This window comes from Halyomorpha halys, unplaced genomic scaffold, assembly GCF_000696795.3.
Source record: "Halyomorpha halys isolate HHAL.00 unplaced genomic scaffold, Hhal_1.1 Scaffold31.1, whole genome shotgun sequence".
NCBI classification, from domain to species: domain Eukaryota; kingdom Metazoa; phylum Arthropoda; class Insecta; order Hemiptera; family Pentatomidae; genus Halyomorpha; species Halyomorpha halys.
In genome coordinates, this window is record NW_027107458.1 from 588,969 (window position 1) to 604,861 (window position 15,893).

Genomic DNA, 15,893 nt, shown 5'->3' on the forward strand with positions numbered 1-15,893 from the left:
GCCAAACCTGCTCGGTAGAATTTGTTCAAATTTTACACACCACTAAACAACTTCTTAACCAACGTTTTGGCGCACTCCTGTTCTCAACAATACCCCTGCAACCACTGTAAAACACTAAGAAAACTGCAACTATCTCTGCACACGTCCTCTCTACTCGGCAGTCAGTAGACAACTGCCCAAAGCGACCACCCTCGACGCCACACCAAACCCTGTAACCACATTTCCAAGGCCACTCTTGTCCCACAGGTACCTAACCAGGATCTTCTCATCCCAGTGCTTTGGCATTCCTTTAACTTCCAGGCATGGCCTCCTCGCCATCGCCAGCTTTGCCTCGACCGTGTTAGCATTGGTGACTCTCACCATTTTGGCAGAGACTCCTATCTGCTTCAGTTCCTCTTGGAACAGGAGCTGCTCGTGGATCCTGCTCGGAGACCACCCTTCTGCACTGCCTTTGACTGTCACAGAAGTGGCAGTCTCCTCTGCCTTCCTAGGTACCTGCGGGACACTGGCAAGAACACCGGCAAACGTCAACTTTCCCTACTTCTTCTCTTTTTGATCCCCTTTCTTCCTCTTTACCAGGACCCAATCCTCCGGCTTCTTCTTAACCCCCCATAAGGGACTATTGTAGGGCGAGGAACTGTTGACAATGATTCCCTGACTCTTTAAATTCTCCAAGTCCTCTCTAATATGTTTCTGCAGTGCTTGGGGATATCGCCTTTCCTTCACATATGTTACTTTCTCCTGCTTCAATGGTATCTCGTGCACCATCTCCCCTATTGTGCCCAACACCTCCCCTTCTTTAAAAAAAATGGGAAAAAGCAGGATGGTGTTTGACCTCCTGGTGTCAATAAGACATCTCACTCCTCCCAAGCTGATAATAGGCAGACAGCCCTGAACATCATGAAAATGCCTTCTTTTGAGGCCCATCGCCCTCCTCCAAATGCTTTCTTCAACCTTGCTTTGATTATGAACCAGGGTGTCTCCTCATCTGCCTGGATCTGGTTGAGGAAGCTGCGTTTCACCCTACAGACAACCAGTGCCCTCAATGCTTCAGCATCCAAGGATACTTACTATCAAGTAGATTTTCGTTTGTTTTCGCTACAATTCAGGTATGAATTGAAATGTGAATTGTCCCAGATCGGAATCAGTTTTTCTCAGGTCCTGAGCCATTGCCGGTGCTTGGTCCAATCTAACCCCAGAATAGAACACCCGTTTGCATGAGCTTCTGCCAACAAGACATCTGGTAGTAGGGCCAACTCCTGCTGAGGTGGCAGGTTGCCTGCCTCTGGAGGTGGTGAGTTGCCTTCAACTGAAGTTGGTTGATTTCCCATGTTGAAGTCTTCAAGGTTCAGCATTGGTGCTCTTACTATGCTGTTATTAGCCATAATTCAAAAGGCAGAACAAAACAACAACAAATTTTAAATAAATAAAAAAAAATTAGACTGAAAAGAAACAAGAGAAACAAAACTTCTTCTTGCGATTAAAATTGGTTTGGTAATCCATAATCCCAGGTTTTGGCACTAGATACGTGGTAGCGGGTTCAAAACTCAAAAAGAAATAAGGAACAAGAAAACACACTCACGGTTGCTACTAATAGACTGCTTTATTTTATTGAGTAATCTATATACATATCTGTCTTGTTGACAGATGGAGTTGGGAATTAAGATCATTATTACGCACTCTGTTAATATCACTTTTATATATATATTTAATATATTTTTACAAACCACTGTTGAAATAAGAACTAACGATTCTAAATGTAATTTTTTTTATATGCATCAAAGCAACTATCATGTTCGCCAAACAATAAAAAAGAGAAAAAAGTAAAAGTTAATCCGATATTTATTGGTCCAATAAGGACTTAAATGTAATTAAGTCCGAATGTAATTAATGTAGTTAATTTTCCCCAGGAGTTTAAATTAATTAATTTAATCCAGGGACTAAGATTGTACAAACTTACATAAAAATTTGTAAATTAACAAAAGTTGTAAACCTATGTTTTAAAGGAAAATTAAGTTTGGAAATTAAGAATGTAAAAATAATATCATAACATACCTATTATCACTAAGATCATTACTTTGTTCAGGGTTACTAAGATTACATTGATTTTCTTTCCCTTGCATATTTCTTCTGCCAGTTAAAAACGGAGACATATCTAAATCAATAGGAAAAGGAACATACAAACATTTCTTCTGGTACTTCGATTTAACATGCTCAAATCTCTGTAAAAAAATAATAGACAATATCTGAAATATCAGCTATATCAACTTAAACCTATTTAAATAGGGACTTTTATCAATAAAATGTTGTAAGTATCTAACGAAAGAATGGTGCAATTATTGTACTGTATCATAAATATTTTTTTTAAGAATAACAGTTAAAAGATTTAAGATTTGTATTATAATTTTATGTTAATTACTAATTGCAAATTATAGATTGTTTCCTTATTAAAATGAATTATTAAAGGTATCCATTGGCATTTTATAAGTATGTTGAGTCAAGGCTTATACAAATACCAATTCATTTATACCAATAAATGAATCAAGAGCTTGACAAAATAAAAAACAAACAATTCACTTAATTAAAAAAATATAATTTTCAAAAAATAATGTAAAATCTGCCCAAAACAAAATAAATTAAAATATTATAAACGAAATTAAGAATTTCTGTGGAAGTTATGTAGCGAGAATATCCCATTTATCAGAAAGTTTGCACACGGTTTTCACATCCATTCTCAATTTCACCCAGAATCACCATGGGTTGTTTCCTGTAAGTGTACAGAATGTACAATTACTTCTATGGACTAACTAATTATCTGTCTAACTCTTAATCAAAAATTAATTTGATATGACAGAAAAAGTAAATAAGGATTTCTCTAGAAGGTAACAGTTGGAAAATATTTAATGGAATATGTCATATATCAAGTACTATGACACTTTTATTTATATTGTTACAATATATTTAAGTTTAAGTTTATGTATTAATTTTAATTATTCTTAATAGTAAAAACTGATTTTCAATTGTAATATAATCCTTTTTACTATGAAATATTCCAGGTATCTTTGAAAAACAAAGTAAAAGATTTAAAAAAAGTAAATGATGTTTTTAATTTAATCAATTTATTTAATTTATTCATTGACTGACTACCTGCTAGAATATAATCAGCGAAATAAGTTATTTGAAAAATTTAACATCCAGTTTTATAAGGAATGAAACAATTTAGATGGCCATTACATTCACCATAAAATAAATAGAAATTAATACTTTAATGTAATGAAAGTAAAAAAAATTTAATCTCATTTAAGCAGTTAACAATATAATTTAATATATATCAGATATCACCAGACTATGCCGAAGAACTGCAAGAGAACAAACACTCAAAAATGCTGCTGAAGTTAGAGGCAACTGGACAAAAGAAGAACAAAGTGATCATCAAACATCTTTGATGGTTTGGAAAACAAGTTGCCACTGAATACTCACCAAATATGGCTCAGAACAGAAATAGATGTAGTGAATGAGGTGTCTCTCTTGCAGAATTCTGCCATGCAAGTACAGCATCAGGCCCCAATTGAAAACGGTGCCTTTATGCTACTGGTAGAAAGTCCCCTCTTTGAGGAATCAGGACTGGGATTGAGAGGAATGCTACTGGTCACACAAAAACCAACAGAACAACCCCTGCAAAAACTACAATGGAATGCAAAAGGTATTATTAAGAATATATCATTTACAAAAAGATTGCAGGATGAATCCATTGGTGTAGCATGTATACAGGAGACACATTTGAACTCTCAAACTACAATTTAGTATACGTGGCTACCAGGTCTTCAGGAAGAATCAGACTCATCTATTTAAAAGGGCAATAATTGCTCTGGGTAAAAACTGTATTCAAGAAAAAATTGTCTTTTCACAAGGAATATGCAGTAATGATTAAGCAGAAATGAATGGGATACTTATCCAAATTGAGAATAGAAAAATAAAAATCTCATTTAGTTGCCCTAATGACAAACATCTCTCTGTGGGTAAGATGATAATTCCCAATAATGATTGTTTAGTAAAAGGTGACTTTAACTCTTCCTCACCTTCTTGGGGATCGCAATGATCTCCGTAGAGAGGATTTGGGAACATGGCAAAACAGAATGTTCATTAAGACTGCTTAATAAACCCTCCAACATTCTACTCCAGAGCATGAAAAACAATCTCCACACCAGACTTAGCCTTTGCCACGAATAACATTGCATCGATTGCTCAAAGGAAAGTACTGAATCTGCTAAGAGGGAGAGACCATAGGCCCATTAAAACTGTAGTGGTATAGCAGTCCCACCACAGGAAGAAATACCTCTCCCCAGATTATTCTTTATCATGCACTGATGGTCTTCGGTTTATAGCATCCTCGAGATCTCAGGCTAAGCTTTATAGGTCTCTCGCCTTTTTTATTTTTTTGCCATTTCTGGCATACGGGGTGTGGGAGCAGTGGGGTAGTGCGCTGGGGTTTGCTCATACCACTGCTCCCAAAGATTACCAAAGATTTTTTTTTTTTAATCTTTTATTAGTTATTTAATTATTAAATTTTTTACCATGGTGCAGCCCAATGCTAGGTTTAACGCCTTACTGATGGGGCTGCACCTTGTCCACTGCATCCGTTCGGTAGGTCCTCCTGGTGCGCATCCGTCTGGGTGCCTCCTGCAGTTACCAGGCTGGTCCAGCCCTCCTGGTTTCAGTCTGGGTCAGCTTCCTCCTCTTCTGGTGGCTCGCCGATGTTGGGTGGTCAAGCCCTTCCCATTGTGAAATGAGTTGGGCCCACCACCTCCTTCCACCTGTAAATGAACTCCCTGAAGAAGGGATAATTCTCTTCTTCCATCAAACAGGGAAAGTCCGACACGGCAAGGGTAAAAATCCCGGTCTTTCTCGACAGCCTGGCTCGGTGTCCTTTCATGGCGGCCTACAACAGGACTATAGCAATCTACTATTATGTGTTCTGCGGTCAGGAATTCCGCACAAGGGGCACCGGGGGTCGATGTTCTTTTCAAAGTTCTGCAGCTTTCCCCAAAACCCCCCCCTGTCCTGTTAGGATCTGTGAGACCCAATAGTCTGGGAGAACCCATTTAGCCTTCAATCTAGAAAGGACGGTAAGGAAGAATTTTCTCAAAGTAGCGCCCTTCTGGCTTGCTACCCACCGTCCATTCCACTCCTGTATTGAGTCCTCCCACAGTATTTTCTTCCATAAGTTTGGAGTCTCATCGATCCTCTCTCGGAGCTCCTCCGGTAGCGCTTCTAGTCCCTGCCTCTTTACTTCATATTTAAGGACATCCTCCCTCAGGATAAGATGTCCACCAGGGGCATCACTCCGGCCAGCACCAGCACCGCCTCATGTGACACCGTTCTGTATGTCTTCGTGAGCCTCACCAGAGCCAATCTTTGTATAGTGGCCAGTCTTCTCTTCTGTGTCTGCGTGAGATTTCGGCTCCACGCAGTGGATGCGTACCTCAGAGTACCCAAGATCACACCTTTATATATGGTCATCGTTGCAGGGTACCTGAGGCCCCAAAATACATCCCCTATCCTACTTAATCCATTGAGTGACAGGGTCACCCTGTCCTTTCGATACACCAGGTGAGAAGTGGCATCGAATCTTCTTCGATTCGATCGATCTTCCTCACACCAAGATATGTCACCTCCTCACCCGGTCTAACCCTCTCTCCTTGGATATCCAAGGTGATAGGATGAGCCCTGTCTGTGGAGCCTCTTATGAGTATGGCCTGAGTCTTGGCTGCTGCTATACTCAACTTCCTCTTCTACGAGACTGGCACACCTCTCCGCTTCTGTCTTTGCCAGTCTTGATCTGCTGTTCTTGGCCACTATGACTGCCTCATCGACATAGGCCATGGCAAGGAACCCCTTGTCCTCTAGTTCCCCAAGCAACTCATCGAATACTAGCTTCCACAGAGCTGGTCCTAGGACCGAATCCTGAGGACATCCTCTCAATTTTTCTCTTGACTTCGTAGTAGTTACACCTGATCCTGATACTTCAGTTATTGAGGTAACTACCTACAAGGGAGTATAGATTACTGGGGGTATCGAGCTCTTGCAACCGCTGGAGTACACGGGGCCAACAAATGCTGTCGAAGGCGGAAGAGATGTCAATGATCAATAAGACATATTTTTCTGCCCTCTCATCCACGTCCCTACGCACTCTCAGTAGTGCATCTGTAGTTCCCTTGCCACGGGTCAGCCTGACTGCTGTGGATGACTTGCAGCACATAGGATTGGTCTAAGGCTGTGGATGACCATGTGCTCCAGGACCTTACCAGTTACTGGGAGGAGGCATATTGGTCGAAAGGATTTAGGCGTTTCCTTATCCTTACCACCTCCCTTAAAGAGCAGTATTAAGTCTGCTCCTATCACTCTAATAGCCGCCATCATTTGAAACGGCTTAACCTTTCCCAGTGCCACCCAGTACGGGATACCCCAGTGATTCTTTTCTGATTCCTCTACAATAAATTCGTCCCAGGATTTCTTCTTCTGGCAACGAACTCCGTTTCGGTATACCCTATACCTATGCTTAGATTCTTCTCGGAGTGCAGGCCTCCTCTCGTCGTTTCTGCACTCCTGGTGCACCTACGCCTGGCCCTGAAGTATTTTTTTTTTAACTGTGTTAGAGCCAGCGTCCACCATGGGACTGGAGGTACTCTCGCCCTTCGGTGTTGGAGGGAATTACTCACCACTTCAGTGATGGCCCCCGTAAGCATTGCCACTCTGTTTTCAATCTCGGGCTCCTCATCTATCGGGGTCATCTCCTCCCATTCTCTGTCAGCAAGTATTCCCTCCAATTCACTGGAAAACACTCACTCCAGTTCAGCGATCGGGTCATAAAGCACTTTTCTAATTCTGGGGCACCGCCATCCTCCTCCAACACACTGAAGGCTATGACCCGGTGGTTGGTTCTACCAACCACCCTCTAACATCTGTACGAACCGAACTGCAGACCGTGCTCCACGAATTGGAGCTTTTATACTTTAGCGCGACAGCCTCCATAGCAGCTAGATTATCCTTTACACTGATATGGTCCACATCCGTCCGGTTGTCACCTCCAGTACGCAGCCTAGTCCAGCTCTCCTGGTTTCAAACTCTCAAGCTCATCTTCATCTTCATCTTCCATTGGTGGCTCACCGACCCCGGACGGCCGAGCCCTTCCCAACGTAAAGTGCGTTGGCCCAACCACTTCCCTCTACCCGTAGATGAATTCTCTGAAGTATGAGTAGTTCTCCTCCTCCATCAGGAGTGGGAAGTCCGACTCGGCGAGGGCGAAGATCCCACTTTTTCTCAACAACCTAGCATGGTGTCCTTCCATCGTGGTGCAGTCTAATACCACGTGCTCTGCTGTTTCCGGGACCCCACACGTCGGGCACCGGGGGTCGATGTTCTTTCCAAAGTTTTGCAGCTTTCCCCGGAATCCCCCGTGTCCTGTCAGGATCTGTGAGACCCAATAGTCTGGGATAACCCATACTGCTCTCAATCTTGAGTGGACGGTGGGGAAGAATTTCCTCAGCGTCGCACCCTTTTCGCATGTCCGCCACCGTCCATTCCACTCCTCCATCGACTCTTCCTGCAGCAACTTCTTCCAACGTTTTGGGGTCTCGCCAATCCTCTCCTGGAGTCCCGCCGGTAGCACTCCCAGCCCCTGCCTCTTTACCCACCTGACATAACATTTTTTTTTTTTTTGTTCCCCCTTCCTGGCATTGCTGCCATTCGGGGTTCGGCAACAGCGCATGCCACTGTTGCCAACATCTTTTTTTTTTTTTAACATTTTACTTTCATAAGTACAAAATTAATGGTGGACCATTTAATTTTTTGGGAAAATTATTATAAAAACGTGGTGCAGCCCAGCACTCGGTTGAGTGCCTTAAGATGGGGCTACACCTTATCCACCAGCATCCGTCCGGTACGTCCAACACGCCTTGTCCGCATCCGTCCGGTTGTCACCTCCAGTGTGCAGCCTAGTCCAGCCCTCCTGGTCTCAAACTGCTTCTTCGCTGTCCTCTTGATCTTCATCTTCCATTGGTGGCTCGCCGACCCCTGGCACTCCCAGCCCCTGCCTCTTCACATCATACTTCGTAGCATCCTACTTGAGGATGAGGTCCAGGGGCATTGCTCCGGCCAGCACCTGCACCGCCTCATGCGACACCGTCTTGTACGTCTTCGTGACCCTTAGCAGAGCCAGTCGTTGCATAGTGGCCAGTCTCTTCTTCTGCTCCCCCGTGAGGGTTCGACTCCACGCAGGGGATGCGTACCTCAGAATACCCAACACCACTCCTTTGTATATAGTCATTGTAGCGGGGTACCTGAGGCCCCAGAAAGCACCCCCTATACTGCTCAGCCCGTTAAGTGACAGAGTCACCCTATCCCTCAAATATGCCAGGTGAGGGGTGGCGTCGAAGCCTCTCCTCATCCTCACTCCGAGGTATGTCACCTCCTCACCCAGCCCCTCCTTCTCTCCCTGTATGTCCAGAGTGATAGGGTGAGCCCTGTCCGTGGAGCCTTTTAGGAGTATGGCCTGAGTCTTAGCTGCGGCCATAATTAACCTTCTCCTCACGCACCACTCTCCAACCAGACTGGCACATCTCTCCGCATCGTTCTTCAATCTGGCTCTGCTATTCCCGGCCACGATGACTGCCAGGTCGTCGACGTAGGCCGTGGCAAGGAACCCTCTATCTTGTAGTTTCCCCAACAACTCATCGAACACCAACTTCCACAGTGCCGGCCCGAGAACCGAACCCTGCGGGCAGCCTCTCTCGATCCTTCTCTCAACCTCGGAATAGCTTCCCCTGATCTTCACACTCCTCTTACTAAGGTAACTACTCACGAGGGAGTATAAGCTGCTAGGGGTGTCGAACTCTTGCAACCGCCGGAGTATGCGCGGCCACCAAACATTATCGAAGGCGGAGGATGTGTCGAACAGTATCATCAAGACATATTGCCACCCTGTACAGGATGCCCCAGGGATTCTTCTCCGATTCCTCGACGATGAACTCGTCCCAGGACTTCTTCTTCTGGTGACGCACGCCGTTGCGGTATACCCTATACCTATGCTTGCTTTCCTCTCCGAGTGCAGCTCTCCTCTCTTCATCTCTGCACTCTTGGTACCTGCGCCTGGCCCTATAGTACTCTCTCTTCAGCTGCCTCGCCATGGGAGCTGTGGCCAGTGTCACGTCTATCCAACTCTGGCCCCTCACACCCACGAATGTGGGGCCAGATGGCTCATTCATAACGACGAGCTGACACCTAGCCACGCTCTCTTCCATCAGTCTCCCTCTGGCGTCTGTGCTAACCGAACCCCAGGCCGTGCTCCTCGAGTTGGTGTCGGAACAGACTATCGCATTACAGTACTTGAGTACGACAGCCTCCACAGCAGCGATACTATCGTTGATGTCTTCGTTGTTCCTTCTAGGCGGCATGTACGACGAAACAAGGGCGAAGGAGATCCTTCCCCACCTCACATAACATGCCGCCTGATCTGCCGTGGTGAATTGCTTCAGTTCCATAACGTCGAGGGAGGGATTAACTATCACGATCGCCGCTCTAGGCCTCCTCTCACCACTGCCCAAAGCGACCACCCTCGACGCCACACCAAACCCTGTAACCACATTGTTGCGACAACATGGTTCCTGGATTACCATGATGTCGACCTTTCGGGCGAGAGTCCTAAGTTCGTCCGCGACCACTCGTCTTCGGCCCATATTGACCTGCAGGATCTGCAGCCTACGCATAGCGCGTTCTTTTCGCCTGCACGACCATCTTCTCCAGATGTAGCGGGCATTCCCTGGTGCCCGCACAATGGTTGAGATCTTTCCCCTCTCTGCCTTGCTCGCTACAGTTTCTGCAGCGCGGTGTCAGTCCCTTCTTCTTTGCCGGACATTCTTTTATCTTATGCCCCGTGCCAAGACACCACTTACACGCCAGGTCCTCTGTGCATGCCTTGGCAGGGTGTCCATACTTCTGACACCGCAGGCAGAGCAGGGGGTCGAGGTAATCTCGGATGGTCATGCTCCACCATCCTGTCGTCATGTCGGCTGCGGACAAGTTCATCAGGGCGAGCCTCACTGACTGGTGGACTTCCACCACCCCACGTCATCGATAGCCCACCCCTAACAGGAGTGGAGAAGCAGGGTCTCATCCACTCCACCTTGTCCTCCTCTCTGGCATTTCCAAGGCCACTCTTGTCCCACAGGTACCTAACCAGGATCTTCTCGTCCCAGTGCTTTGGCACTCCTTTAACTTCCAGGCGGGGCCTCCTCGCCATCGCCAGCTTCGCCTCGAGTCCTCCCTGCTTCAGCCGGTCCCATTCTAGGAGTCTCTTTGCCTGGTCCGCACCCTCTGTCCTTATCAGGACCGCGATACCATTCGTGACTCTCACCATTTTGGCAGAGACTCCTATCTGCTTCAGTTCCTCTTGAGACGGGAGCTACTCGTGGATCTTGCTCGGAGACCACCCTTCTGCGCTGCCTTTGACTGTCACATAAGTGGCAGTCTCCTCTGCCTTCCTAGGTACCTGCGGGACACTGGCAAGGACACCGGCAAACGTCAATTTGCCCTTCTTCTCCTCTTTTTGATCCCCCTTCTTCTCTTTCTTCCTCTTTACCAGGACCCAATCCTCCTTGCCAGCATCGTGCTTCGCTTGGGGGTCGCTTGGGCCCGGAACCGCCCTATACACCTCTTCATCCTCGCTTGTGTCCTCCGTCATGTTCCTGCCCCGGCATATGGGGTTGTCACTCCCTTTCAGGGTTTTTGGTGGCTCCTGTTTACTTTTCGGTTCTTGCCGCTTGGTCTTCTTATGTGGTTTGGTCTCGCTGACCCTTTCAGAGGTAGGAGACACCTCACTCCCACGTCCCTGCACGGCTTCCCCCATCGACTTGACGATCTGTGGAGCCACCATTTCTGCAACCTTATCGGTGATGATTCTGTAGAGCTGGTCGGTGTATAAGGCTTCCCGGACCACCTCCCTAACTATACCAGGGACGGAGTGCCATTTGGCCTCCAGTCCAACCACGATGTCCCTGATTTCACTGATCTTTTGGTTAATGTACTCTTGATTCTTCAAGCTGATCTTAGTGTGAATCAGGTACTTCCTGATTCCATCAGCTAGGGTCCTGGCTTTCTCGGAGGGACTATCTTCTGAGAGAGAGTCTTCCACTCTAACCCTCTTTTTCCTTTTATCCTTGGGGCTCTGTGGGCTCACTCGCCTCCCAACACTCGCATCAGTCATTGGGAAGTCCGATTCTGACATTGAGGGTCCATCTCCATCCTTCCCCACAACCAAATTCTCCTTGGAGGGCCACCTACTTTCTTTATCGGGCGTTAAAATCACCGACAAGTCTATCGATGACCCTTTTCCATCTTGCTCCAGCGTTAAACTCTCCGGGTTTACCAAGGAAGGCCCGCTTCCTTCTTGACCCACCGCTGAAGTCTCCAGGGTTGTCATACTTATTTCTCCATTTCCGGCCATGATATGGGCCCCGGAAGAAATACTTAAGTTCACCTTGATTCTAGACCTTCCCCTCTAGGGCAAGGTGCACGGCGCGACACCACTCCAACCACTCCAGCCACCTCACTCCAACAAACTATTAAACTTTAAAAATCGATATCTTACCATACTGTGCACCGAATGGGGTCATGTAGATATTCATTCTTCTCAGTTTTTTGTGCTCTTTACGATCGTCTACTGCACAAATTGATCCCGATTGTTTTTTCAGTCACGTGGGGTGAAAACCACCTCGTGACCCCACTCTTTTCCTAAATTCCGCCAAACCTGCTCGGTGGAATTTGTTCAAATTTTACACAGCACTAAACAACTTCTTAACCAACGTTTTGGCGCACTCCTGTTCTCAACAATATCCCTGCAACCACTTTAAAAACACTACGAAAACTTTAAATATCTCTGCACACGTCCTCTCTACTCGGCAGTCAGTAGACAACTCCCGCCTGACATAACATGCCACCTGATCTGCTGTGGTGAATTGCTTCAGTTCCATAACGTCAAGGGCAGGGTTAATAACAACAATCACTGCTCTAGGCCTCCTCTCGCCACTGCCTATACCAACCACCCTCGACGTAGTTCCAAAACCTGTGACCACATTCTTTCGACAACATGGCTCCTGAATCGCCAAGATGTCAGCACTTCAGGCGAGAATTCTCAGTTCGTCTGCGACCACTCGTCTCCGGCCCATATTGACCTGCAGGATATGCAGCCTACACATACTGGGTCTTCTTCGCCTCCTTGACCATCATCTCCAGATGTACGAGGGCTTTCCCTGCTGCCTGCAAAATGTCGGAGATCTTTCCCTACACTATCTTTGGCCTTACAGTTTCTGCACCTTTATTCTTTTCCGGGCACTCCTTGACGTTGTGCCCTGTTCTCAGATACCTCTTGCACGATATGTTCTTCGTGCATATTTTAGCAGGGTGTCCATAGTCCTGGCACCAGAGGCAGAGTAAGGGGTCAATGTAATCGTGGATGGTCAAGCTCCACCATCCTCTGCTGACAATGTCATCACAGCAAGCCTCATTGCTTGGTGCACCTCTAGCACCCATACTTATTCGTGAGTCCGTTCCTCGCAGGAGTAGATAAGAAGGGTCTCAACCACTCCCTCCTGTCTTTCTCATCTTTCGGACGGATGATCCCTATGGACGCTCTCGTTCCAGAAATTAGGTACCCCCCAAAATTCTAGGTGAGGTCTATGTGCCATTGTGAGCCTCGCCTCCAGTCCCTTATCCTTGTGTTATCCCCAGCTAATAAGTTTTTGAGCCTGGTCAGCGCCTTCAGTCCTGATCAGGATGATACCTCTCTGGGTCACCTTAACCATCTTGATTTCCTCAATTTGTTGCAAATCTTCTGGGGACGGGAGCTCTTTGTATATATCTCCAGCATTCCACTCTTCTGCACGCCCTCTCAGAGTGACATACGTCGCTGTGTCCCGGGGGTTCTGAGAGATGGCTAGTATACTTGCTAGGACGCCAGCGAAGGTAAGCTTTTTCTTTCCTTTCTGCTCCTCTTCTTGTGGCGTTTCCAGTGTCTGGGCGGCTTTTTTGTTTTTTCTTCTTCGTCCTTGAATCTTCCACGGCCCTAGCCCTTCATCCTCCTGTATTTCTCCATCAGAGCTTTTGCCAGTACCCATGTTCTTTCCCCTGCGGATTGGTGTCTTGCTGGATCTTTATGGCATCAGGGCTGGTGCCGCGCCCTCATATTTACTTTTTACCTTCTGCTGGGATGGCACCCCTGATGTTCCAGCATCCGGGATTTTCCTTTCTATTACCTGAGGGGTGAAAACCTTCTCCTGGGCTCGTCTTGTGGCTGTGTGCTCCAATAGCATTTGGATATCCTAGTCCACCTTGCCCTCTAGATCACCGATTAGGTCTGACACCCATTTGAGTGTGGGGGAGACCCACTCTTTTTTTCTTTGATCGTATACAGCTCCTATGGTGACTCCTATAGCCTCTGCCACTATAGGAACTACAATCTGCGATACTTTTTTCCCAACTATTCAGTGAAGTTCGTCGGAATTTACAGTTTCTTTGACTATTTCACCAACTATCTCTGGGATTATGTTCCACTGGGCTTTCAACCTGTTATAATATTACATAGTTCCCTGGTCTACATGTTGTTATATTTCTGGCATTCAACTGTGTTTTTATTCTGTCTAAATACTTACGGACCAGATCCTGTATTCTACTGGGCTTTTCTGCTTCTGGGGACTCTGGGAGGGGGGGTTTCCTCCTCACCTGCTCTTTTTCTTCTTGGTCTCCTGTGCTTCGGGCTCATTTTACTGTCAGACCCTGAGTCTCTGTCCGCCTCACTGCCGCTTCCCATCGGCCTTGGATTACCCTCCGCCATTTTGTATTCCCCATTATCAAGTTGGGATTTTATTTTTTGTGGTAATAGTTTTTCACTAACCCCACTCTTATCCGATACTTCAATAACTTTTTTATTCACTCCCTCCTTAGTCAATATTGAAAACACCCTATTTTACGTAAGAAATTACATTAAAGGGGTGTTTTTGAAAAAAGTGATGACTTGCATCATTCAAAATAAACTAAGTCTTAAAAGTTCATAGAAATTTTACAGCTATCTGTTTAATTTAACCTTCCACTGGTGAAACAAGAAAATCAATTGTTCATTTCCCAAGTAGCAAGGTCCATGTAACAAACAGCAAGGTATTCACTCTTGATGATCAAAGTTAATCAACACTAGAATAGATGAATGAATGAACCTCACCAGTTCAATCTCTCTGTTGTCATGAACTCAAACACTCTTCTGTCCCTTGATCAACTGCACTTTTCAAAACCACAGCACAGCCTTAAGTTAACCACTTTTTATTATATACACTAACTAAACATATATAATTATGCCTCACCAATGACTTAATCACAGGCATTGATTATTTTATTGATATGAGATAGATTTATCATGTTCACCTATCTGACATTTGAATTTCCTGTGTTACATGGTTCATCACCCTATCAACCAAACTGAGTAAAATCACCTTCCACCTGGTTCACTTCTCAAGATCGTGAAAACAGCCAAAATTAACTATAAAGTGAGCTAACCACTACAGTATACCTACCTCAAATACTTTATTTCAATACTGTACCTCTTTTCATTTTTTAACTAGGCTGTTCACACACACAAAACATTTTGGAAGACTAGGTTATTTGGACTTTGAATACCTTTAAAGGTGTCTTTCCATTGAAAACTCTGATTTAAAATTGTTCACGATCTCAATCTTCCCTTTACTGTATATTTCATGCATATGTAAGTGAAAGTAAGAGTATAGTTATCTTAAAATGAGTTCCTTATTAATTCAAAAATTAAAATTAATGGCATAATTAAAGGTAAGTTTTGTTTGAATTCAATTGTGTGTATTTGATGTATACCTCCCTTTAGTTTACTTACAACAATACAGCCTATGGCAACTTAAAAATAAAATTGACACACAATAATATTATATATTAAATTATAATGTTTCAAACTGAAATTGAGATATTATGAGGGTGGATTGTAAAATAAGGTTCCCCTTATGTCCTCAAGTATATACAGCTATCTATATTTTCAAAACTAAATATATCATTTAAAAACTAAAACATGATTCTATGTTAATGGTTACAAACATGGTTTCAATGTTTATGCAATATCAATCCAAGGAACTTTTTGGACATTGGTCCAGCTTTTTTATTCTGTATCAAAAAAATCTGCCACCAACCCGCTGAATTGAACAAGAATAGGGGGATTAGTAAACATTACATTGTTGGCTAACCTCCACATGGTTCCAGCACTTAGAGACCCTTACTTTATGATCCACTCTCATAAATGTAAATAAGATTTAAAAGACTTGATAATAATTCCTCCATGAAATAACAATTGTTACTATAATTTGCCTATAGTGCTATTTATAGTAATAGAAATAAGGGACCAAATAACATGATTTTAGAAATCAAAAACTAAAATTACTAATACTTTAAAACATCCTGTCATAACATAATACAGATGTTAAAGTTATAATTAATTACATAATTGTTTTAATATAATTTTTTTTACTATTAATAAAAATAATACCTTCAACTGTATAACTATGATAAGAGGTAATAATTTAAATGTAAGTTGTTTCGTTCCTTCTTGGTAGCTCTTACAGGTACTACAATTTATTTTCCCATTTGATCCAAGAGGCTCTGGTCTTGTAAAATGATACAAACACTCTAAAAGACCTCCTTCTGATGGAGGTTCAGGTATATCTAATGAAATTTCCCACAGAGGATCAATCTTTGTAGATACATTCCTGCAAAATAAAAAGACAAATAAATATTCTTTTATAAACATACTAAATCAAAATGAATGAATATATATA

The 15,893-nt window shown here is 44.3% G+C and overlaps 1 protein-coding gene across 1 annotated transcript in view; it reads right to left on the reverse strand.

The window, feature by feature from the left end:
* LOC106685260 (ubiquitin carboxyl-terminal hydrolase 22) overlaps positions 1-15,893 on the reverse strand; it is a 48,189-nt gene that overhangs the window by 18,423 nt on the left and 13,873 nt on the right. The window contains exons 6-7 of the mRNA XM_067045749.1: positions 15,605-15,824; positions 2,056-2,222 (exon numbers count right to left, since the gene is read on the reverse strand). Of these exons, the coding sequence (XP_066901850.1) occupies positions 2,056-2,222; positions 15,605-15,824 (387 nt within the window). The remainder of the gene's footprint in view (positions 1-2,055; positions 2,223-15,604; positions 15,825-15,893) is intronic.